This window comes from Petaurus breviceps, unplaced genomic scaffold (assembly GCF_028583685.1).
Source record: "Petaurus breviceps papuanus isolate PSGF00001 unplaced genomic scaffold, PetGlider_PUasm1.0 90895, whole genome shotgun sequence".
NCBI classification, from domain to species: Eukaryota; Metazoa; Chordata; class Mammalia; order Diprotodontia; family Petauridae; genus Petaurus; species Petaurus breviceps.
Genome location: NW_027187372.1, coordinates 25693633 through 25720797, shown reverse-complemented (window position 1 = coordinate 25720797; position 27165 = coordinate 25693633). Strand labels below are relative to the sequence as shown.

At 35.0% G+C, this 27165-nt stretch overlaps 1 protein-coding gene across 3 annotated transcripts in view; it reads right to left on the bottom strand.

Annotated features, from left to right (window-relative positions):
- Positions 1-27165, bottom strand: part of CAMSAP2 (calmodulin regulated spectrin associated protein family member 2) — a 154677-nt gene that overhangs the window by 20658 nt on the left and 106854 nt on the right. For all 3 annotated transcript variants that reach the window (XM_069074526.1, XM_069074524.1, XM_069074525.1), the window contains 8 exons: positions 22977-23118; positions 21048-21187; positions 13775-13868; positions 9563-9656; positions 5936-6012; positions 5547-5616; positions 2993-5213; positions 429-565 (listed from right to left, as the gene is read on the bottom strand). In XM_069074526.1, coding sequence (XP_068930627.1) covers positions 429-565; positions 2993-5213; positions 5547-5616; positions 5936-6012; positions 9563-9656; positions 13775-13868; positions 21048-21187; positions 22977-23118 — 2975 coding nt within the window. The remainder of the gene's footprint in view (positions 1-428; positions 566-2992; positions 5214-5546; positions 5617-5935; positions 6013-9562; positions 9657-13774; positions 13869-21047; positions 21188-22976; positions 23119-27165) is intronic.

Sequence of the window (27165 nt, the reverse complement as noted above, 5' to 3'; positions counted from 1 at the left end):
TTAAAGATCACAGCTTAAAGCAATAACTGTACACAAGAGTATGTTTATATGAAACAAATCAAAAGTAATTATTAGGTACTGGAAGCATTCCAAAAAATCTAGTTCTGTTCACAAATAATTTTTCTGAAATAACCATTAATTTTATTTCACAAAGGATACCACTCAATTATAGAAATTTAAATTTCTTTAAAAATGCATTTCTACACAATTAGACTTTTAAATACTTTAAACCTCATGAGAATATGCTACTTCATTTAGGGGAAAAACAGTCTGAAGATACTCTGAAAACTAAAAAACATTTAAAAATGAATACATTTATCTATTTGTATGGTATACTACAGAATTAATAATCCCAGCATGCTTCAACGCTATTAATGAATACAAATGAATAAGACATACTATTTTAACATATGAAACAATTCAATTACCTTGTTTCTTCCTTCTTATGCTCTAATTCTGCTTCTAATTGCTGTTTTCGAAGTAAAGTCTCTCTCTCTCTCCTCAATCGTTTCTCCAACAGAGCTGCCCGTTTCATTGCCATATCATTCTCTGCTTTTTGATCATCCTAACAGGGGGATTTAGAAGAAAGCAGATGGATAACCTTAGGTGACTACACTCTAATTTTCAAATGTTTCATATTTGGTAGTGGCTGTGCTTCCAGCTGGATATATGAACTATTCACACAACAGGCTATGGAAAATTTATGCAAATCTATTAGGTGTATTTCACATTAGGCAGTATAAGGTGATGTAAGACAGAAATGAAATTTATATAAAAGCATATCTAATAATAATGACTTTCAAAATAGTTCTTTTGTTCATATGGTCATAGATTTAGTACTAGAACAGCCCACTGAGGTGGTCTAGTTCAACCCTCCTCTTTTATACATGAGAAACTGAGGCTCAGAGAAGTTAAATAAAATCATGTGGGATAAAGATAGCAAACATGGGATTAGAACCCATGCTTACATAGTATTTTAATGTATGTAATATTGAAAGTACAAGTACAAAAAATATTTACAGTAGCTCTTTTAGTGGTGGCAAAGAATTAGAAATTTAAGGGATATTCATCTATTGAGGAATGGCTGAACAAGTTGCGGCACATGATTGTAATGGAATACTATTTTACTCTTAAGAAATGACAAGCTGGATGCTCTCAGAAAAAACTTGGAAAGACTTACATAAACTGATGCAAAGTAAAATGAGCAGAACCAGAACATCGTGTACGTAGTAACAGCAATATTGTATGATGATCAGCTGTTAATGACTTAACTATTTTCAGTAATGCAATGAGCCAAGACAATCTCAAAGGATGAAAAATCCAATCCATCTTCAGAGAAAGAACTGATAGGAGTCAAAATACTGGTAAAAGTATACTTTTTAAACTTTCCAACCTTATTGGAATTTTTTTTGGAGGAGTAGTTCTATGTTTTCCTTCACAACATAACTAATATGGAAATGTGTTTTGCATAACTGCACATGTATGTATAACCTATATTACATTGCTTGTCTTCTTAATGAGTGAGGGGGGGAGGGGGGGAATTTAGAACAAAAATGTTTTTAAAAATGATAAAACTTGTTTTTACATGCACTTGTGTAAAAAATATTGGATAAAAAATTAAAATGAAAGCACATGGACAATGAATTTGAGATTTTTTAACATTACCTGGAAAAATGAAGTAATCAAGTATTAATAGAATAATTTATTCACAAGCTAAAAATATAACATCAATGTGAAAAATGGGAGAGGTGGAGTGGATGAGAATACAGTTAAAGGGCCTTAGAACTGAATGATTAAATCCAATGCTGATTAATAGATTCATATCAATTTAAAAGAATATCTCTAATGGAGGGCAACAGGTTCTGGCCTTGCAAGAAAATATCATTCGGCAAAGAGATGAAGGAAATGAAGCTGGAAGGGACAGATAACGATCAATAGGTTGGAACAAGATGGCTAAAGGTAAGGTTCAAGAGAGATAAACATGAAGTATCACAGCCAGGCTAAAAAAAGGTCAGCTTCCAAGGAGAGGATGGAGACAGCCATGGGGTCAAGGTGATAGCAAGAGAGCTGTTTGTGTGACAAGATTCAATGTTCTCCCAAGCAGAGCACGTTTCGTGACATGGGGGCTCAGACACTAAGGCAGATGTAGGCAATCTTAATAACTTAAACACATTTAAAGGCAGAGTAGCAGTATCTTTGCATTGTACTCAGGGGGGGTCAGACATGTGGACAACCCTGTTTTGTTCTGGGCATGATGGCTGGTGCCGATTCCCCAAGGTTCCTCTGAGAAACCTGTTCCAAATGTTCTTCTATACTCCCATGTTACTGGTTCCTCAACAGATGGCCAGTGCAGGGCCGCCCTCTGCTGGCCAGTTTAGGAATATGTTCCATGATAAAGGCCTGAAGAAGACATTTGTTTTAGATTTACAAGGGAAACCATCATCTGCTGAGTATTCCCTATGCCTAATATGTTATGAAAATGGGTATAATTTATATAGTCCTATTAATTTAGCAAAGTTTTAAAATATATATATAATTGCATATACTGTCAGCCTAAGTTGATGTGATATTAGTTTTGCTGAATGGATTCTTTTTCCCTTTTTTTATTTATAAAATTCTCCATTACAAGGGATGACTCTGAGTAGAAGGGAGGGAAGGATATATTTGGAAATCAAAGTGATAGATAAAATGAAAAATTTAAAAGAAAAGAAACATATAAAAGAAGAAATGGGTTTTTAAAAAAAAGATAGCTACAGACAAAATCCAAAATGCAAGATTCATATTTTCTAGTCCCTTTCCCAAACTGGCAGTTCTTTAAAGAGATATGAAAATTTTTTATTTTAAAAAGGCTTTTTACAGGGGACTTATGGGAGGAGCGGAATCAGGGGGCATTTTGTAAACATGTAAACTGGTGCCTATATTCAAGGAGGATATTTTAGCATCGAATCTCATACATTATCTGGAAGATGTCAGTACGACTTAAATTACATACCTTAAAAAAGAATCCACAGCACACTTTCTGGTCATCATCAAATTGTTCTTTGTCACTTTCTCCTTCATATTTTTCAACAGATACATCAGCCTTATCAGGAGGTTTCAAGTCTGAAAGGGAAACTTCAATTAAATTTACATTTTTAGGAGCTGGAGCTGGAGTGGGCAAAGTGGAAGTCTGGGGTGGTATGGTGGGTTGATTTATTTGATCTTCATTTGGTGTAAGACATACAGTCTCTGTAATAGGTTGTGACAATACTTCAGAAACCGATGACTCCACAGGTTTGAGCTCCTTTTCCTCTGGTTTGTGAACATGCTGCTCCAAAGTCCCTTTGGATTCTGCTTCCTCCTTTACTTCTTCTGTGGATTTAGCTTCCTTTAACTGAGGCTCACACACGCGTTCTCCATCATCTCCAAAACATACAAAAGATCTAGTCTGAATGGGAACTTGACTTGGTGAGAATCTCCTCAACCGAGGAAGGCTATCCACAGACCTAGGGGGGGTTAAGGTGCGATTTAAAGGTGTTATTTTGAGTTCATTTGGTCTAGGAGTCCTTTGAATTTTAACAGGGAAGGAGGAGGTCTTTTTGTTAGAAGACTGTGGAGATGGATGGGTTGGACGAGGGGAGTCTGAAGAGAATGGCACAATTGGAGATGACAGTCCTGTTTGTCTGGAAGATTTAAATTCTCTAATCTGTTTCTGTGGAGAAGGCTGTGGAGGTGAAATCACCCAAGACTGCTGCTCCCTCATCTGCATTAACATCTCTTGTTGCAATGACAAACGCTGCATTTCTTGTTGTAGAAAATGAAGAGATGAATTTAGCTTTTCAATGGATTTTGTATATTCTAAAATTTCTCCTTCATTTAAAGTCTCTTCAGAGGGGCTTGCCAAGTTCCATTGCTTTTCAGGATCCACAGGTGTGGTTGGAGACTTCAACCACTTGCCTTGAGAGTTCTCAATACTGTCTTTCATTACTTCTGTTGAAGATTTATTAGTTCGCACATCTGCTTTCTGTGATTCTCTTTCCTTTGTTCGATCAGTATAGACTTTCTCATCCTCAGCACCAGCTGCTTCTTCTCGAAGAGGGGATATTCCATCTCCTTTCTTTTTCACCACAGTGAGGAAGGCTGTTCTGCCCATTTTCTGTCTCTGCTTCGTGAAAGCTGCTTCCATTTTCTTCTTCTGCGCTTCTATAGCTCTCCTTTTTTCCTCTAGTTTCATCCTAAGATGAACCATCTCAGAAGCCAGTAGTTGGGTAGTGTCCCTTCCTTGAGGAATCACTGCTTCTTCTGGGATCTGGGCCCAAGAAACAACATGAGGAATATTGAGTTCAGAGCCTTCTGGAGTAGTTTTCTGAGAGCTGCTCCCACTACTTCTGCCATCGGTATGATTCAGCTTTCTGAATTTCTGCTCAGCAAAGCTCGTCATTTTAACTCCTGAACTAGAAGAAGCACTGCTGCCTGGTTGAGACCTGGTGCTCATGGTACTTGGGCAAGGACTTAGAGCTTCTCTGTGGTTGTTAACTCGCATATCATAATCCTGAACAAACTTGGAGGGTTCTTCCATGTCTGAGTCCATACTAACAGTGTAGTCTCTCAAAGAAGAATCTTCATCCATTGTTTCTGGAATATCTTCTGAAGGGACGTGGATTCCAGTATCTACCTCTGTAGTATCAGTCACAGAACTCAGAGTGCCTTTTGTGTCAGTTATGACATCAGGACTAGATGGATTTAGTTTTAAATCTGAATTAAGGAGACTCATTTCCTGGCTGTGAAGAAAGAACCCATTTGTGATTTGGTCTGACTGGAGGCTACAGGGAGATTTGTCAGTATCATGAATTATTTGTAAGGCTTCCTCAATGCTTGGTGCTTCAATCTGGTTACCAAATTCATCTAGAGGTACCCTATTTTGCAAAGCTCCATTTGGAAGCTTATAATGAATATTTTCATTAGAATTTAGTTCAATTGTACTATGTGGTGCACAGGATTTGAGGTCACTTGGAGAGTCTATATTATTTTCTTCTTCAATGCTTTCTGTCTCCTCTTCTCCATTCACTGGCTTGAAGGACAAATTTTTCCTAATGTGTTTAGGCATACGATTGTTGTTTAGTGTAAGACCTTCATTGCTAAGAGATCGAGTGATTCCTCTGTTTGTTGTAGATCTCCGGACACTATTTTCTTTATCAAAAGAAATATCAAATGAAACTCCATGTACTGATGATCTTTAAAAAGAAAAAAAAATGACATAAAATCCTTAGATAATTCAAGAAAAGAACAGCTTCAAATATAATAAAATAATTTTGGATGAACCTTTTAGGGAGAAAACATTATCTTTTTTCTACCTGCTTATAATTATGGAGATCTCATGGAAGATGTCAGGAGGTGCACCTGACCCACCAAGCTTCTAAATTTAACCATATTTAATCCCTTATACAACTACATGCCTACTGTCTAACGCTTCCCTTAGTTTAGGGACTAAATACAAACTTGGATTAGGTAATCTGGTTAACAGATTTACTTGGTGGCTATATTTAAAAATAACTTCTATTATTTACCTTTTTTCTTTGGGCCATGTCCCAATGAAGCCATCAACATAAGACATAGATGTAGACCTTCTAATTCCTCCTTCAAAAACAAAACAGAAATATTTTATCACAAGAAAACAATTTTTTTTCTTTAAGAAAACTTAACACTTAAGAACTTTTATAAACCTAAGTATTAGCATTACAAAAAGCAAAGTAACAATCTGAATTTCTGCAGATTTTCTAATTAACTGAAAAAGTGAATGAAACACAAAGCCAGCTACATTAGCCTATTTTCAGGATAAAGAATGATCACTCCTATTTACTTATAAATGCTCATTCTTGGCAATTATTTCAATCCATAACAAATAAATGTAAAATATAACTAAAGTCCATCCTCTTGTAATCATTCCCTTTTTTACCTGAATCAGATGGTGGTTGGGGGTATTGATGTCTAGCAGGCAGATGATGATGAGTCTGGGAAAATGTAGTACCTTCCCTAAAACAAATCAATGTAATATACATTTAGTTACACAAAAATTTCTGGGTATTATTGGTTGAACATATAAACAATCTCACCACCTCTCATACTATACCATAAAGATTAAGAAATAGAAATTTTGGGGGTGGCTAGGTGGCACAGTAAATAGAGCACCAGCCCTGGAGTTAGAAGGACCTGAGGTCAAATCCAGCCTCAGACTCTCTCACACACACACACACACACACACAAAACTAGCAGTGTGACCTTGGATAAGTCACTTAACCCCAATTGCCCCTCCAAAAAAAAGAAATAGAAACTTTACAGTTTTCAAACCCCAAAGCTATTAATCTATAGGAAAACTGCAAAAATTATGATCATATGTGAGGCAGCTAGGTGGCACAGGATATAGAACACTGAACTTGGGAGTCAGGAAAATTTAAGCTCAGATCCTTTCTTTTACTAGTCAATCTGATGGGTGTGAAGTGATACCTCAGAATTGTTTATTTTAATTTCTTTGGTTATTAGTGATTTTGACCATTTTTTCATATGGCTATTGACAGCTCAGATTTCTTCTTCTGAAAACTACTTAGTTCCTCTGACCACTTATCAACTGGGGAATGGCTCTTTTTGGGGTGGGGGGAAGCAACTGGAGTTAAGTGACTTGCCCAGGGTAACAGAAGTAGTATGTAATCTGAGGTCCTCCAGACTCCAGAGCTAGTGCTCTATCCACTACACGACGTAGCTGCCCCCAGTTCCTTATGTATCTTAGAAATGAGACTTTTATCAGAGATAAAAGATTGCTGAAAAGATTAGTAAATTCACATTAAAAGAATTAATATGATACAAACCATATCTGATCTGAAAATGAATGACTACAAGGAGAACTCAATGAAATGGACCTACTCAGCATCTTTAACCAATCAATCAAACAGCTGAACCTATGCCCATGCACATTTGCCCAAAAAGAGAAGCTGATTTAGTTTTGGTAAAGTGTACCTGAGTAGCTGAAACAACAATGAATCTTAAAAAAAAAGTTTGGTGGGTAGTTGTTTTTTTAAAGTATACAAGTATATTGGAGAGTTTGAGGGCATTTTGTTTAGAACAGAATTTCCTAAATAATAACTTTTTGATGTCTACTTAAAATATGAATCTTTTAAAATTTAGTAAAAAAAAAAAAAAGGACAAAGAATAAACTGTGTACACAAAGTATCTGATTGGCAACCAGAAGCTCTGGTTTGGAATCCTAGCTCTGCCACTTATTACCAGTGTGATTTCAGACAAATCACTTAATATCTCTGGGTCTCAATTTTCTAATGTTAAAAAAAAAAAGGGTCATATAGTATATAACCAAGAGTCAATAGCTCTTCCAGCTCTTGAAGGCTGAATCTATGATACTAAATACTGATACTGGCTTTATTTCCCTCTTTTTTTTTTTTAATTACTGAAATCCTAAAATCAGAAGCAACAGGACTAGATTCACAGATGGGTAAAATTAATCAGGGATATGCATATCATAAAGTTAAAATAGCTTGTTTAGTCTCCAAGCCTAAAAAGATGTTTATACAGCACAGTAAGGGTTTACAAGGACTTCCTCAACAACAATTCTGTGAGGTACAAGTATCATGCCAATTTTGTAAGCTGAGAAAATGGAGACTGTGAGAAGTTAGTAAGTCCATAATCATCCAGTTATTAAGCAGAGGTAGAATTAGAACTGAAGTGTCCTGATTCCAATTCCAGTATTCTTTCTCATTAGATCATACTGCCTCTCTCAAGCAAAATTTTGGGTTTTTTCCCCCAGGTACAATAAAATCAGGAATATAGATGGATCCCCAATCAATCCTTACTTATCTACAACAATGGGAACAATAATGTAGATAATAAAAAACAAATCACCATTCAAGATAAATTTATACTTCAGAATGCATTTCTACATGTAATTAACTTTTTATCAGTTCTAATAAGAGATAATTGATGTAAATGAGAACAATGAACTATTAAAAATATCTGTGTGGATCTGCAATTCATTTTTACACTTACATTTCAATATATATGCTTCTCACATCCTAGGAATTTAAAATGCAGTATGCATAATGTTGAAGCCACACCTGGAAAATCTGGGCACCAGGAAAAGATAGCAGCACCCTGCTGCTCCCCAATGGTTCTCCAGTTCATGATAGGGAAGGAGAACAAACTTTTAGGAGTGATGTTGAGATCTGGCTTGAGCCAGCCTCTTTTTTTTTTAAAGTTTTAAGCATATCTGGGTCACGCATTTATTGAGGGAAGAAGTAGGGAAAATGATGAGTGAGAACAGGTTGGGGATAAAAGAGACAGTGACCTTAGTGGTCCACTTAAAACATATTCCCTTCCAGTTTCTTTCGGGCTATGGATTGCATACTTGTTCCCATTCATATTCTATTCTGATGGCCCTCTTCTCACCCCTCCAAAATCACTCCTTGTCACTTTGTTTTTTATAGGATGTTCAGATCACAAAGCTAGAAGAGGAAGGGGCCTCAATCCAGGCCACCACCTCCACCCACCCCCCATTTTACAGATAAGAAAACCGAGGCCTGAGGAAGCTGAGTGACTTGCCCAAGCCCACACAGGCAGCTGCAGAATGGAGGTGTTACCTTTCTCTTAAAAACCACACCAAGAGCTGTGGCTTTAACGTATTAGGTCTAACCCTGTGTAAATATTTATGTAACTTTACCTGCCTTTGCTTTAGCCAGGAAGAAAAATGCTATAAGTTTTAATTATAATATTTTCATACCTAAGTAAAGTTCTTTGAATTCCTTAGCTAAAAGGTATATAAAGCCTGGGTGTTCTAAAATGTAAAATAAATGACAGAGGCTTGATTCAGCTTCTGGAAGATGCAAATAAAGATACAAAAAACAGAGAAAAATAGATCAATTTCAAATTTAAAAAATTTAGAGATTTCAAAATAAAAATAAACTTTAGATTGTGATGAACAGATATTAAAAGAAGCTTACAGAATCTGTTGCAAAAGCATCTAACAAAATTAATTCCCCATACCTTGTGCAGGGTATATTAGTCAGGATATGTTAAAAATGACAAGGAAATGGTTTTAATCAAGTCAAAATTTTCATTTTGCTTTTAATTCCTGATTTTAACAATTAAAATAAAAAATTTTAACAATTAAAGCAAAATAACACTACAAAATGTAGATAGAGTAATTCTGGTACTATTATGTTGTTGAGACCTATTAGTAACCACAAAGAATTTTTTTTAATGTAAAAATAGATGCATCAAAGATTAAAGCTCATATTTTATATACTTTAAAAATCTAATAATAGATATGTCCTGCAGAGTATAAGTTAACTTATTTGCTCTAACAAATCTTACAAATTGATGGCTATAAAGGTTCAGCTTTGAGATGGCTATTGGGAATTCAGAGTATACTTTTTTGCAGAAATTATGTAGCTCACAGAATAATTTATTTGGATAAAGGTGCTAAAAACTATTTAAAGATGGTTTTTAAGGGCTATGAAAACTCATTTGCTGTAGTTTCTTTAGTAATACTGCAAGAATGGACACACATCACTGCTATTACCTTGTAGGGAAGTCAGAACTGCATGAACCATCCATAAAGTTTCTTTTGGCAGCATTCAAGACTGGAACAGAAGGCATATCTTTCATAGGTTCAGCTAGAAAAGAAGATTTAAAGCTGTAAGTCACAATTTTCTTTAGTGTTTTAATATTTCAAATATTAAATAAATTTAGAACTCAAATAATATGATTTAAAGTCCAAAAAAATTCTAAAAAAATTTTCACTCAAAGTAGCATAAATATGGTAGGCATGAGAAAAAAATGTTCTTTCAATCCCAGCAGTCAGTCAACTACTATTTATTAAGCACCTACTATGTCACAGGCACTATGCTAAGCAGAGGAGATACAAAGAAAGGTAAAAATTGGTCCCAATTCAAGGAGTTTACAGTCTAATGGGGGGGTGCTGTGCTGGTGGGGGAGGCATAGCACAATTATATACAAACAAGATATATACAGGGAAATGTTGAGGGTAGAATACCTCAAAAGTTAGGCACAAAACTACAGAGAACTAGGAAAGGCTTCTTGCAGAAGATGGGATTTTGGCTAAGACATGATGGAAGCCAGAGAAGAAATGTAAAGAAGAGAAGGGAGAGTAGTTCAGGTATGAGGGACGGTCAGAGAAAATGTTTGGAATCAGGACATGGAGTGTCTTAGTTGAGGAACAGCAGAGGCCTGTGTCACTGATGAGGGGAGTAAGGTATAAGAAGACTGTACAAGTAGGAAGGGGTCAGGTTATGAAAGGCTTTGAAAGCCAAAAAGAGTATTTCTTATTTGATCCTGGAGGTAATAGGGGTCCACTGAAGTTTACAGAATAGGGAGGAGAAGGGGAAAACAGTCACACTTTCATTTTGGGAAGATTAATCTGACATCTGAGTGGAAGATGGATTGGGGAAAGACTTGAGGCAGGAAGACCAACCAGCAGGGCACTGTAGTAGTCCAGGTGTGAGGTGATAAAGGCCTTCACTAAGGGGGTTGCAGCATCAAAAGGAATGAGAAGAGGGCATAGGAGAAATGTTACAGACAACAGGACTTAACCACTGATTGCATATGAGGAGTAAGTGAGAGTGAGGAGTCAATGATGGTATCCCCAGAACTGGCAATGTCTAAAAAATGTTTTGATCTAGAAAATATCCTTGGAGAAGAGAAGAAGAATCCTAAACAAATCGATGGCTAGCTGTTCTACTGGTGACTGGCTGGTTGAACTGAAGTCAATAGCATTGTCTCATTTCACTTTCAAAATATATACAAGAGGGTAGAGTCAGAAGGAAAGAGTTACCTTAGGGCTGAATGTGAACAGCAGCAAAAATTAATAGAAATCAGGACAGGGAACCTGAAACTGCCATTCTATAAGGTTTCACTTAAGTTTATAACTCTACTATTCTGATACTTTCCCCCTTAGTAATCCAGTAAAACTATTATCATATACCAAACTTTACAGACTGGACCTGAGGGATAAGTGAATACTGATACCTGAGAAGGGCTTAAAGAAGCTTGGCAGCGACTACTGGGGGTAGTACCGAGTCTGTGTAGGTTTGGGGAATTTTACAAATTAAGGAAAGGTTTTAAGAAAAGAAGAATAAGAATCCTCAGAGTGCTGTTTTCTTATTGCTCCTGGGTTTTTCCTTATGCTGAAAAAAAATCACAGCAAATACTTGTTTCTCCACTAAAACAATTTTTAAAAAGTCAACTCTTTCTAAGAAATTCCTGAAGTGCTCCTGATTTTCTATGATTAAGCAGTAAAACTTGTAAAAAAAAAATCAGCTATAACTGGATAAATCCTGCATAAAGTTAGAACAAAAGCAAACAGATATTTTAAAATTAATGGAAACTTGGTATTTTATTTAGCCAAAATTTCCATGGAATTTTAACCAGATGTGGATGTCTTCATTTCTTTACCTTATACACAGTATTAGAGGAAGTATGGTATTCTTCCTATACAGTAATTAAACAAGGATCTCCTCTCACCCAACCAAGAGAGAACATTTCACTGAAAAGGAAATTCAAACATGTCCAGGTTAAGCTTCCATAAATAATAAATAAGGTTTGGGTTGTTTCTTTTCATAATCACTTAATTTTTGTAACTATTAGAATGGATGTATCTTGATATTTTAAACTGAAGGTTTTAAATGGAATTCTTATAGATGATCTACTGAAAACTGGTCCTTAACTAAAACTTAATTGAATACAGGTATTCAATATAGTGACCAATATGCAGGCTTTTTTTTTTTAACACAACTTATAAAACAAGGAGAAATGAGGCAAAAATAACTTTAATGTAATAATTATGATCATCTATCAAGTCATAAAAGGGCTACCACTACACATCAGCAGACGAGGTGCCCATACCTTTCTTAAGAATACAATCTGGCCTAAGGCATGGTGTTGAAACTGAATTTAGCTCATTATAGCAGATAAAGATTGTATGGAGCAAGGAGTGTTTCTTTTACCACAAGTATGGTGATTCTTTGCTTATTTTTTGCCTAATATAACATGACCCAGAGCTAAGAAAAAGCTCCCCAAAATATGGAATACACAATTTTCCTAATATTGCAAGAGGAGAAAATGTGGCTCTGTTGTTTGCCTGGAGAAAGCCTACTAGGGTAACTAGGTGCAGCTGTGAATAGAGTGAGTGAGGGACCTGGAGTCAGAAGACCTGAGGTCGAATCTGGCCTTAGACACTTAGTTGTGTGATCCTGGTCAAGTCACTTAACCTCTGTCTCAGTTTCCTCATCTGTAAAAATGGAGCTAATAATAGCACCTACCTCCCAGGACTACTTCTGAGGATAAACTGAGATCATATTTAAAAAGCACCATGCAAACCTTAAAGAGCTACAAACATGCTAGCTCTTATTACGATTATAAGGAGGAGGAGATTAGTTCATTTCCTCTTTTTGCTACTGTGCTAGGTAATAAAGTGATGAAGGGGGAGGGACCTGCTGCTTGGGTAAGGGCATCCTGGAGAGGCAGAGCAAGAGACAAGGAGATCAGAGGAGACAAGAGAAAGAGTAGGACAAACACAGAACAATCCCTACAGGTGAATCTATGGGGTGGGGTCACTTAAAAAAATCCTGCTTTAGAAAGGAGGTAAGAGAAAGTCGGTTATCTTGCTTTGTGACTTGAACCCTGTACATTTACACAGAAAGGAACTGGAAAAAAAGAGTGTACTATAGTTACAAGTTAAAAATTAGAAAGTAAAGAAGAAACAAACTCTTGATGAAAACAGTTTTTCTACAAAAATACATTTTCAATTTTATAATGGAAGTCAGAGAATTTTTAAAATCTTTGCTACATCAAATTTTGCTTTAGAGATAACAAATATATGGGGCGGCTAGGTGGTGCAGTGAATAGAGCACCGGCCCTGGAGTCAGGGAGACCTGGGTTCGGATCCAGCCTCAGACACTTAACACAAAAAAACTTAGCTGTGTGACCTTGGGCAAGTCACTGAATCCTAACTGCCCTCCAAAATAAAACAAACTGTAGAGATAACAAATATGTCAGGGATACCTCTCTGCTTTGTAACTTCTATGGATATTTGTCAGCAAGCTTCTTCACTTCTGTTACTGTTTTCATTGATAAAATGATAAATTTGTAGTGTGCTTAAACATGCTTGTCCTATAATAGGCTCTTAATAAATGTTTATTCCCTTCCCTTGCTTATACAAATTTCCTTTATCAAAAGTTCTGAAATCAATGGAACATAGTATTTAAAAATTCACAAAATCTGTTAGGCTTTTTAACACCCGAATAAGCAGTACTCTTAAACAAGGTTCAGCTATGAAGTAAAAAAATAGTTTTAATAGATTTGGAACATTTTAGCAATTTTAGCAAATGAGAATTTAAGGGTCGGAGTAGGGCTTATAGGGTGTAACAGAAATTTGGGTAAAAAGTGTGTAATCCAGTAAATACGGTGCTAAGAGTAACTCAATGCCAGCCATGATATCATAGGCTTTGACTTTCCATTCAAGTCCTTCCCCAATATATCTCTTTTTGTGCAGTTTCCATTGCCCTAAACCTTACCAATTTAGCACCTTGGACCCTCACACAGAAGGGACAGTTTTTCAATATCTTCATAAGTGATTCACAACAAAGCATGGTTTTGTAAGTGTCACAGGCCTGCCTTTTAAAAGGGTAGACAAGGTGTGGTTATACACAAACTTCTTCTGTTTTTGTTTTGCACAGGCTCATGAAAAATGTTAAGTTTTTGCAAATGTCTTTACCTTGTGGGTGATTGACAACACGAGGCTGTACAAACGATGGCTTCACAACTTCAAACCACCAGAACAGCTCTGCCATGAACACTAAATAATTATTCTGTAAGAAGGTTAAGAAAATTAACATAAAAACCCAATTAAAACAAAACTTGATCCTATGTGGGAAAAAAAGGTATGGAATTAAATCTCAAAGTTATAAATACATCAGCTCTGCTCTTGACTTTCCTTGGGTACCCTGGGCTCTAAATAACAAAGACTCCAAATAGAATTTTATGCATCATTCTTAGTTACGCTAAAACGTGCAAATATAAAATTTACTTTTAATATAAGCATTAAGTTTGACACACCAATAACCCAATTTTGCTATTTTCTTATCCCTACCAGAAAATACCATCTTCAAATGTTTTGCAAATATCTATCATACTTAAAGGCTTATGCCCTCAAAAGTATATATTACTTGAAAAGTCCACATTAAAAAACCACTTACACTGTAGAAAAACTGGGAACATGAAGATTAATGAAGAGGAAATTGAACTCAAGTATTCAATACACACACTCTCTCCCCTTGTAAGAATCACATATGAACTTCTTATCCTATCAATTCAACAAGACACAAGTGAATGACCTTCCACACCAAGCTAACCTCCCATTCAAGTTTTTCTATTAATGGCACTATCCCTGTTCTGGTGACCCAAACTCAAACACCTTTCCAAGTTACATACCCTTCGGGGCCTTGGGCAATTTCCTAAGATTGTAAGTTGCTGAGAAAGTGTTTCCATGCCTTGATAAGAAGGAGCTTCCTTATCCAGGAATTTCTTACAACACTGGACTCATATGTGGCAATCCCTATCCCTATAGCCTATATTCAGTCAGCTACCAGGTTCGGCCAGGAACTCCTTTGAAAGATACGTATCACATTTTCATTCCTACAGTCATCTCACAATTTTAGAGCAAAATTATATTACATAACATCTAGGCTATTCCCACCTTTTACAGATGAGAGCACCATGTCTAAGAATTAATAATAATGATGATGATGACAATTCCCACCTGTATAGTCCTATAAAGGAGGCAGTTCTGTGACTCAGTGGATAGAGAGCTGGACCTGGAGTCTGAAAGACCTGAGTTCAAACCCAGCTTCAAGATACATTTTGCGTGGCCCTGGGCAAGTCACTTAACCTCTATTTGCCTTAAGCCACTGAAGAGAAAGAAGAAGAAAATGGCAAACTCCTCCAACGTCTTTGCTAAGAAATACATCACAAAAAGTCGGACATGACATAAAGTGAACAACACATACTGCTTTAAGGCTTACAAAGTACTTTCTTCATAATCTGAAATGAATAAGCAAAAGTTATAATACCCTCATTTTACAGATGGGGAAACTGAGGATCAGAGAGCTGAGATGACTTGCCAGTGCTATAGCCCAAAGTTCCTGTTGCCTGGTCCACTGTTTCTACCATTCCAAACCCTAGCTGAATTGGACCACCTGTTTTGTGTATTACAATAGTGTCATCAGTACTTTTTCCTACTTTTTGTGTCTCTATCTTTTAAAATATCTTGAATACACAACTGCCAGATTAATCTTCCTTAAATATCATTTCAGTCATACATTCAACAAATGTTTAATTGGGATATGTCTAAGGTCTAAGACAATGTGCTCAGAGAAGTGGGGTTACAAAGATGAATGAGGAGCTTATGGAAACAGGATAATTAAAAAGTAATTATAATAGCAGGCAGAATGTGACACATGACAGAAGGTATGTACTACAGAAGTGGGGGTAGGGCAGACAAGAGAAAGCTTAACGGAGGAGATAGTCTTTATTTGTGCTGAACTTTGAAAAATGGACAGGCTTTTGACAGGTGAAGATGGCACCTGGGGAAGGAAGCATTATGGGCAGAAAGAACCAAGTATCCTAAGGTAGAAAGGCAGAAAAATGCAGCACAAGTCAAGGAAAAGCAAACATTTCCATTTATTCCGAATATATAGTCCATACAGAAGGGTAATAATTGGTGAAGTTTGGAAGGATGGGGCTAAATTCTTAAGGGTTTGAAATGCTAGGCTGAAAAGTGTGGATTTTATTCTGTGGGCAATAGAAAAAGAACCAGATCAGTGACAACACCACTAACAGACATATACACATGTATGTATGTATGAAAGAAATGAAAAGGACCCATGTGTACAAACATTTATAGCAGCTCCTTTCATAACAGAAAAGTAAAATGGAAAAGGCAGGAATACTCATCTGTTGGGGAATGGCCAAACACATTATCGTAAATAAATGTCATGGAATATTATTATGCCATAAGAAATGACAAAGAAGGGCGGCTAGGTGGTGCAGTGAATAGAGGCACTGGTCCTGGAGCACCTAAGTTAAAATCTGGATCCAGACACTTAACGCTTACTAGCTGAGTGACCTTGGGCAAGTCACTTAACCCCAATTGCCCTCCAAAAAGCAAAGAAAGAAGGGAAGAGAAGGGGAGGGAAGGGGAGAGAAGGGGAGGGGAGGGAAGGGAAAAGAGGAAGGCAGGAAAGGAAGGAAGAAAGGAAGGAAGGAAGGAAGGAAAGAAGGAAGGAAGGAAGGAAGGAAGGAAGGAAGGAAGGAAGGAAGGAAGGAAGGAAGGAAGGAAGGAAGGGGAAGAAAAAAGAAAAGAAAGAAAAAGAAATGAGAAGGCCTCTATGAACTGAAAAAGTGAAATAAGCAAAAACAGACCGTTTTATATAGTGAAATATTATAAAGAAAAACAAGTTTGAAAGACTTTAGAAGTAAAATTAATGTGATGACAAGTTTTGATTCCAAAGGAACAACGATGAAGCATGCTACATATTCTCCTTTATTTTAGGAATATATAATTTGGCAGTTTTACACAGAATGGAATGACTCCTCAGTCCTCCAGACAATAGGCTATCAAAATCAAGATACTATAAACTACCATAACATCAAACATCAAGCTTCTTGTCATCCTAGTTCACCAACATCCTCAATTCCTATATTGACACCTTCACTCCTATTTCAGCTATAGACAAGGATGGTCATATCCTTGATTATCCCTGACATTCGTATCTGTTTTGTCTCTATAATCAAGCATCCTAAAATTCATCTCTCTAAGCACAAACTAGTCTCCTCACTGCCTCACTCCTCCTAAACCTATTCCATATTCTCACTGTCTTATTGGTGTGGAGTATTAAGGGAAAAAATGTCTAAATTTTTTCCAGCAAAAATGTAAATTTCTAGAAGGTCAAGAAGCAGATTTGATAAATGGACAAGCAACAGACTTTTTATTACAAAGCATGTGTTTGGCAGAAAAAGCCATATATTAAGTTAACAGAAACAATGATTCAATTCTGAGAATATATCCTATAGGTTCTGCTACCTATTATAGATATAGTATCAAATAAGCCAAAGTAAATAAAAGAATCAGAGCAGACATAAGAGAACAACAAAGGACCATAGGGGCACTGGTACTGGGATAACATAACAGACAGGTAACTAGGCATAGTCACTATTATGATACATGAACTAAAAGGTATTGATTCTGGAAAGGTATGCAGAAGGTAAAAGGAAGTATAAAAAGAGGCCCAAGTAATGCATAACCCAATAACAGGCTCTGAAATATTCTAGAATTAGCTGCATTTTATGTCTCTACTTTCTGCCACTCACATTCTATGTATCTATACATTTGATACCATCAAACAAAGTGATACTTCATTTTTGTTACTTTTATCTGCTCATTTAAGGTTTTTTTCTGCAAATGATGTACAAATATGTTTGACCAGAAAAAAAGTAGCAATAGGCTTAGTGAGAATTTGCCTTAACCAAGCACAAGTGCATTCTATGTTTACACAGCTAAATATAGACCTACATCTCAAATAATGCTCAGTTCACTTTATGATAAAATCTCATAATTTAGTGAATTTATATATAAAATTCAAATAAGCTAATGAAAAATCAAATGCTATTTTCAAAAATTAAAAAAAAATCCAAACAAGTCTGTTTATGTTCATATTTCAATTTGCCTTCAAATTCATATAAAATTGTGGACACAACTCAACTAAAAGATACTTTTGTTTTTCAGGGAAAAGTACAAAAATATTTAAAGCAGCTCTTTTTGTGGTGGCAAAGAATTGGAAATTGAGGGGACGCCCATTATTTAGGGAATGGCTGAAGAAGTTGTTATATGAATGTAATGGAATACTACTGTGCTATACAATATAATGAACAGGTGGATTTCAGAAAAACCTGGAAAGATTCACATGAATTGATGCTGAGTGAAGTGAGCAGAACGAAGAGAAAATTGTACACAGTAAGAGTAACATTGTTTGATGATAAATTATGATTGACTTAGCTCTTCTCAGCAATACAATGATCCAAGACAATTTTTAAAACTCATGATGGAAAATGTTATTCACATCCAGAGAAAGAACTATGGAGTCTGAACGCAGATCGATGCATACTATTTTCACTTTTTGTTTTGTTTTGGGTTTTTTGGTGTTTTTTTCCCTTTTGTTCTATATCTTCTTTCACAATATGTCTAATGTGGAAATATGGTTCCATGACTGCACATGCATAACCTATATCAGATTGTTGTCTTGGGGAGCAAGAAAAATTTGAAACCCCAAATCTTATAAAAATGAATACTGAAAACTATCTTTACATGTAATTGGAAAAAAAATTATAAAAAATTACACCCTTTCATTAATTTTAATACTGTAATATTTAATATTGTACTAGAAATGTTAGCTATAGCAACAGAAGAAAAAGGAATTAGAATACATGATAAGGAAACAAAACTAACACTTTCTGCAGATGATAAGACGGTATACTTAGAAAATCCTAGAGAATCAACTAAAAAACTAAAGTATTGACTTTAGTAAAATTGCAGGATACAAAATAAAGTCACATATGTCATCAGCATTTCTATATATTACCAACAAAGCCCAGCAGCAAGATATAGAAAGAGAAATTCCATTTAAAGTAACCATAGACAATATAAAATACCTGCCAAGACAAACCCAGGAACTTATGTGAACACAACTATAAAACATTTTTCATACAAATGAAGTCAGATCTAAACAATTGGAAAAATATCAATTGCTCACAGTAGGCTGAGTTAATACAATAAAAATGACAATTCTGCCTAAATTAATCTATTTATTCAATGCCATACCAATCAAACTATTAAAATTATTTTATAGAGCTAGAAAAAATAATAATAAAATTCATCTGGAAAAACAAAAACTCAAGGATATCAAGAGAATCAATGGTAAAAAAAAATGTGAAAGAAGGTGGTCTAGCCTTACCACATCTCAAACTGTATTATAAATCATCAATTATCAAAATAATCTGGTACTGGCTAAGAAATAGAGTGATGGATTAGTGGAATAGACTAGATACAAATTACATTACAGTAAATGACCACAGTAATCTAGTATATGATAAACCCAAAGATCCAAGCTTTTGGAACAAAAACTCATTATTTCACAAAAACTGCTGGAAAAACTGGAAAACAGCATGGCAGAAACTAGGTATAGACCAACATTTCACATTGTATACCAAGATAAGGTCAAAATGATTTACTGGAATAGTTTATCTGTCAGATTTGTGGATAAGAGAAGAATTTAGGACCAAAGAAGATATAGAGCATTACAAAATGTAAAACAGATAATTTTGACTATATGAGATTAAAAAGTTTTTGCACAGGGGCAGCTAGGTGGCACAGTGAATAGAGTACCAGCCCTGGAGTCAGGAGGACCTGAGTTCAAATTTGACCTCAGACATTTAACACTTACTAGCTCTGTGACCTTGGGCAAGTCACACTTAACCCCAAATGCCCTGCCTTCCCCTCTCCAAAAAAAAGGCAAAACAAACACAAAAAAAGTTTTTGCACAAACAAAATCAATGCAACCAAAATTAGAAGGAAAGCAAAGAGGGCAAAATTTTATCCAGCAATTATCTCTGATAAAGTCCTCATTTCTCAAATATATAGAGAATTGAGTCAAATTTATAAAAATACAAGTCATTCCCCAACTGATAAATGATCAAAGGATATGAACAGGCATTTTTCTGACAAATCAAAGCTCTCTATAGTCATACGATCAAAAAAAAGAAAAACGATAAATGTTTGAGGGGATGTAGGACAACTGGAATACTAATGCACTGTTGGTAGAGTTGTGAACCTATCCAACCATTCTGGAGAGCAATCTGGAACTATGCCCAAAGGGCTATAAAACTGTGCATATCCTTTGATCCAACACTACTGCTAGGTCTATATCCCAAAGACATCCAAAAGAAGGAAAAGGATTTATCTGCCCAAAAGTATTTACAGCAGCAATTTTAGTAGTGGCTAAGAATTGGAAAACGAAGGGAGGTCCATCAATTGGGGAATGGCTAAAGAATCTGTGGTATATGATTGTAATGGAATATTATTGTACTGTAAGAAATGACAAGCAGGATGATTTCAGAAAAACCTGGAAGGACTTACATGAACTGGTGCATGGTGAAGTGAACAGAACCAGGAGAATGTTATACACAGTAACAGCATTATTGTCCTATGAAGAACTATGAATTATTCAGCTATTCTTAGCAATACAATGATCTAAGGATTGTCTAAGGACAATCCCAAAGAAATAATGATGAAGCATACTATCTACCTCCGGAGAAAAAATTGATAATGATTAAATACATACTGAAGCATGCTAATTTTCACTTTCATTTTTTTCTTTTATTCCTCCCTCATAGGTATTTTATGAAGACAAAACAAGAAAATGTACGCAAAAAAACTTTGCAAATTACATAAGACTATATAAATATAAGGGTATCATCGTAATTACTAGAAATGAGTTAAAAATTTAAATATCCCATCTGAACAAAACTTTAAAAATAATGCTAACATTTTTAATTTTAGTGGTTTTTTAATTTGGAAGATTAAAAAGTTAAGATATTTTAAATAGTTTAAACAGTTGTAATATAATTTCCCACAAATATTGGTTTTATCCTCACATGTAAAATAATGCTTTTTACTGCAGCCTTAATTTTATCCCAGAGTTTCCCTATAAATCATCTAAATGTATAAAAGATTATACATAAGACTAGCAGAAAAACAGTAACTGTTAAAAAAAAAACACAGAGTCCTATAAACAGACCTTCTAATAGTATAGTCAATATACTTCATAAAACTTTGGAAACCATCCATAGCTACTTATGTAACTAGTTTCCTTTCTATTCAGTGAATTTTTACCAATATGAAGCTTTTAAAATCACATTAATATAGTTTGGTTTACCTTTATGGATGATGCAGCATAAAGCATATCTTCAAGGGTAAAATGGCAGCACTGGTTCAAATACTCTTGGCAAAATTCTTGGATCAGTTGTAAATTATATAAGCTGTCAGCCAATGACATAGTCTCTTTCAAACAAATATCTTGGAAAAGGAAAAGAAAGAAATGCTAGTGCTGATCTGACGATAAAATGTTTTAAAATATTAACTAATGAACCTTGATACCTTTTAAAATGATAACTAATAACTCTTAATAACTCAAGGAGTTCTCATCATGGCATGGAGGTGATCATAGGATCTCAAAAGCCATGAGAGAAAAGCTCAAGATCTAGCAGGGTTTACAGTGATTAAAAGGCTTTACAGCATGGTCCAGCAAAGCATTATTATGTGTGGTTTCCAGGGGCTAGCCTGGTTCAGCAAGGACAGCCGCATCATAAGTAGGCTGGTTACTCAGTAATGAACTCTTTGGCCATGACAACATATAAATAACAAAACAAATTCAAAGTAGTCTTTAGTACTTATGGCCTCTTCCTGCTTTGCAGCAAGGACAACAAAGTGATAGAAAAAGGATCAGAAGGTACAAAGAAATCACACATCTCTTAAGACTATCTATAAATATCAACTTGGCTGCTTGTGTTTTCAATGTGAGGTTATTGTCTAGTGAATAAAGAGATGTATTACTAGAACTAGAATACCAGAATAACTGCCTTATATTAATCTTGATATTCTAGTTACAAGTTGAGCTGAAAGACTAAAGGAAGTTGGGGCTAAAAGTAAGGATGAGTTCATGTGTTCATGGAAGACAAAGAAGACTTATATCAAAGACAACAAGATATATGTTCTGGAACACTCTGCTATCTTGCACTACAATGATTTATGAGCATTTGCAAGAAGACAATCATGAAGATCAACCATCCAACCCATAAACAAGCATTATTAAGAGCTAGACACTGGACTTTGGGGATATAAAGAAAAAAATGAAACAGTTCCTGCATACAAAGAGCATTATATCAGCAGAGACCATATGTATATGTGTAAGAATATAGAAAACAAAAGGTAATTTTGAGGAAAAGGCACTAGCATGAGGGAAGGTAGGAATCAGGAAAGGCCTAACAGAGGGGATGGCATCAGGGCTAAGCACTGCAGGAAATTAGGGCTTCTAAAATGAAGAGGTGACAAGGGAATGCATTCTAGTTATGGGGGGAAAGCCTGTGCAAAGGCAATATGGGAGATGGAGTGTTTTTCACTGACAGCAGGCAAAGTAGCTTGGCTGGCTCTAGAGTGAATGAAGAAAAATAAATGTATTACAAAGCTAAAAAGGGAGACTGGATCTAAGTTGTCAAGGACTTTAAATGATAAAAAGAGGAGTTTCTATGTGACTCTAGAGGTAACAGGGAATCACTGGAGGTTATGAAGGAGGGGAGTAATGTGGACAGATTCACGCTTTAGGAAAATCACTTTGGCAGCTGGGGGTTGGGGAGACTGAGGTAGGGAGACCACTTAGGAGGCTATTAGAATATTCCAAACCCTCTTCTTCATTAGTAACAATGGAGCTCACATTTATACTGACATCATGGTCCCAAGAAAAAATGGCATTAAAGAAAACAAAAATATATGTAAATATGTTGTTTTTCAGTTGACTCAGAGTTAGAGTTCAACATAAGCATCTATTAAAAATACGAAGCTTAGGGGTGGCTAGGTGGTATAGTGAATAGAGCACTGGCCCTGGAATCAGGAGGATCTGGGTTCAAATTTGGCCTCAGACACAACACAAAACTAGCCGTGTGACCTTGGGCAAGTTCACTTAACCCCAATTGCCCTCCCTTCCCCCCTCCAAAAAAAAAAAAAAGAAAAACACAAAGCTTCACTACTTATACAGTACATTAATATTTGTCAGAATCTTTGTACAGAATTATTTAGTATAGAAACTTACCCTCTAGTCTTACAATATCAGGACAGTAGAAATGGATCAAGGCAGCTAAAGCACAACCATCTGTACCATCCTTCAAGAGATTTTCTACTAATGGAATGCAAGGAAGCTGCTTAAGCAGTGTTGGCTCTTTCCTATAACGAGCCTATCATGTAAAAGGAAAAAAATCAAAACAAGACATATACTTAGCAACATATGCAAAAAACAAACACAATACTATTGGATAACTAATACTTCATTAGCAAAATACACATCCAGAATAATTAAAGCTAATAATCAGTTTGCTATATAATCATTATCAGATTAATACTATGCTTATCTTTTTGTTTTATAATTAACATTCTATTTTATCAAATTAAATGTGTAAAACAGCAACAAAGAAGGAGAATAATTATTTAAATATTGGCATATGATCCTGCAATTTATATAATTTACCATTCAGTTTAGACCTTTAAAAAGCTCACATACTGTGTGTTCCCAAAGTCATGTTAACAGATTAGTATTATTACTAAAACTGGGAAGCTCATCAAGGGCAGCTAAGTGGCATAGTGGATAGAGCTCTGGGCCTGGAGTCTGGAACTCAGGAAGACCTAGGGATAAATCCAGTGTTAGACGCTTACTAGCTGTGTGACCCTGGGCACGTCACTTAATCCTGTTTGCCTAAGTTTCCTCACCTATAAAATGAGTTGGAATATGGAAATAGCAAACCATGCTAGTAACTTTACTAAGAAAACCCCAAATGGGGTCATAAAGAGTCAGATACACCTAAAACAAGTGAACAGGAATAAGACTTTGGGGATATACTCTATAATTTTAATAGTATTCAAAAACTAGTGAAAAGTTTGCACCTTGATGATGCAAAAATACCAACAAACAAGTTTTGGACAACAATATGTATATAGTCTATCAATTCTATCCCACTGTTGATAATATTGAATTTTCTTTCTGTTTGTAACAAAGTTGTTAGTTCTGTATAAGAAGGGCACAAGAAACAGAGTGACAAGATTTTCTTAAAGATATGCATTACTATTTCCAAATTATCATTATTTTTAACACCAGGAAAAATTTCTGAAAAAAAAAAAAAAACCACAGGATCATAGATTAAGGAAGCAACATTAGATTGGAGAGGGATCTATCCAGTGCTTACATTTTACAAATAAAGAAAATGAGACCCAGGAAAGTTAAGTAATTTACCCAAGGTTTCACTAGTAGTAAATTATAGATAGGATTCAAAATTAAGCCTTCTCATTCAAAATCCAATAATTGAACTATGCCATATTGCCTTCAACCAAAACAGAATTCTGTCCATGAAGTAACTGAGGTAAAAGTCAACTTGATTTTAAAATGGAAAAATGCTATAGATTTATTTGTAGAGGAATTTAATGGCTATTTTTTTTATTCCCATAATCACGTGGAAAAAAATGAAAATAATATTCTCTAAAGACTTCATGTTACAGTCAGGTTCAAGTTTATAAAAGGAGCAAATGCTTTTTAAAATGTACTTTTAAAGAAGTGAGATTAGTTTCTCAAAACAGAAATAATAATTTTGAGTATTTATTTATAAGGCATAATGGATATGCTTCAGTAGTGAAATGCATAGATTCATAGAAATTTGGCAACAAGGCAGTTAGAAAAACAGCTGAAACCTCTTATTTTTTACAGGTGAGGATATTTATATATATTTCTATTTTTATCTGCCCCTACCCCCACTATAACGCCAACAGCTTTCAAGTACATAGAATATTCAAAAGCTAGAAATACTTATATCTATATTTAATTAGGTTTTTCCTAATGGAATCAAATTTTCTAATTCTACCTAAGTTGGTAATTCACGGTTTAACTTTATAATTAATGAGATAATTAAAATAAGACTGGAAAAAATAAAATTTCACTGACAGGGAGTCCCATCTTCTTTTAGTTTTAAGTTTAGCAATGGCTCAGAAAAACATCTAATAAAAAGTAGATTATTTTATTGTTGGCATTTCTCTAATACTTAAATGAGGTATTTTGAAATCATTACATAGGACGACTATACACATATTATGAAATCTCATTTTTCAAATTATTCTTCCCTAATACCCACATAAAATGAAACTGAAAGCAAGAGTACTGCAGTACTATAAAACTACTATAAATACTAATACCAATATTAATAGAATACTAAGCAGTACTATTTCAGCTACATTAGGGCTTAAAAGACTTTTATAAAAACCTAATCATCTGTAATATTACTTCAACAGGAAAATGCATTCACTACTCCATAAGATTACAGTAGTTTGGAAATACAAATCTTCTCTGGCTAGTAAATGTGTAGTAAGGATCAAACATAATATATCATACTTTTCTCTCTCTGGGGCTATAAAGAAAGTATGTCCCTTCTTTGTGCATGAGCCTTTCAAATGTACAAAATATCCATTAGTCTTAGAAATGCCAATATTCATAGAATAAGGTTGGCTTAAAGGTTTTCTTTTGTTTTTTATTACTACCCATCTCTGTTTTTTCCTTAGAAAATTCTCTTCTTCCTATTTTTATAAGTGTTACTTTTATAGTACTTCCTGAACCTTGAGTTATTCTAGTCCCAGACCCCACCATACAAGGAAAATAAAGATATAGATTTATGTTTTCAACTATTACTTTTGTAGCAAGAATTTTTTTTCCTGACCATGAAAAGCAACTCTTTTCTTCCAAGAAACTGCAGAGTACCACTTAGTAAATCCAATTAATCACTTTTCAAATGAAACCAAGGAAAGCTACCTAATGGGAGCACTCATAAATACAAAAGGTTCTAGACTGGCAGGTTCAGTTTACAAAATAGAATGAGGTACCGTTTTAGGCTTGCCATGATTAAATTCAGAAGATTCCTGTGAGTTTTAACCTGATTCAGATCTGCTTCTAGGAAACCTAGGGAGACAGAGACGGAAGACCAAAATCGGCCAGAGAGCTATCCCAAGCAGAGCCAAGGATACTTTGATCTAGATCTATATCGATCATTCAAGAAGTATTTTTTAAGTCTTCACTACATGCTGACCCCTAAACCTGACCTAAACCCCAGAGATACAAAGAAAGTGAAAGCAATCCCTGCCTGCAAGAACTCTGTATTAGTATCTACCTAATATTGTAGAAAATTATTTTTAAAAATGGTAAAAGAATCTGTCTTTGAGAGTTATAAGAACAGCAAATTGTTCTCTAGAGTGAAGGGCATTTTGCTAATCTCTCTCTATTGTATTATTTCCAGTCAAGTGACAGCTCTATATACTTGACACATACACAGTTTTCTACTATTCGGAGCAACAATTGTATGTAGAATACTACTGGTGAATCAACACATTGAGTGGTATATATTTATCCATTTTCTTGAAGATTCTGTCCTAGAAAAAATATCAGTCATTTAACAAGGACAAAATAATTCTGGTTCCTGAGTTACTTATGGCTCCCCAAAAGTTTGCATGTAATTCATAAATCAGATTTTGGGCCACCTAACCATCTCACATTTAAAGAGTCAATACATTTTTAATCTCATCGTGCCTAAAAATAATTTCCTGGTTTCTAAACATACCCAAAGGTTTGGCCCTAAAAAGGGTCCCATAGTTCTTTTTCTAAAATACATAAAAAACATTTCTATTTCTAACAACAAAACTGAACAAAGCATCCTTTAAATGGGAAATACATGGGATAATCCAAAAGTCTCAGTGTAGTTTTAAGTTTTAATAACTTTAGAAAAGCAAATGCTATAAACTTATAAAAAAAAGCATTTGTAAGTTTATTAGGGATCTTAAAATTATTAAAAATTATTTAGTGTTACAAATTTTAATATTAAATTTTAAATGCTAATTTTAACAAGCTGGGGCACTCTGTCATTATGCATTGCATGTGCAACACATTCTAGATCATACTTTCTAAGGCCCAGACAGGTGGGTCAGTAGAAGATGTTCTCTTGCTTGGTCATCACAGTCACCTGATTTGTTTCCATTAGGCTTTTTCTTGTATAATCATGTCAAAACTCTTTTTGTATCAGAACTTTATTCTTTGGATGATCTTAGTACCAAGATTGCTAACACAATTCTTTTAGTCACTGAGCAATCACTAAAAGTTCAAAAATCAACTAGAGCAATATATTGCACAAGGAGCAGTAATGTTGAATTTTATTAAGAAATATAAATATTTTAAAATTGTGTATAATTAGCCTTTGAAG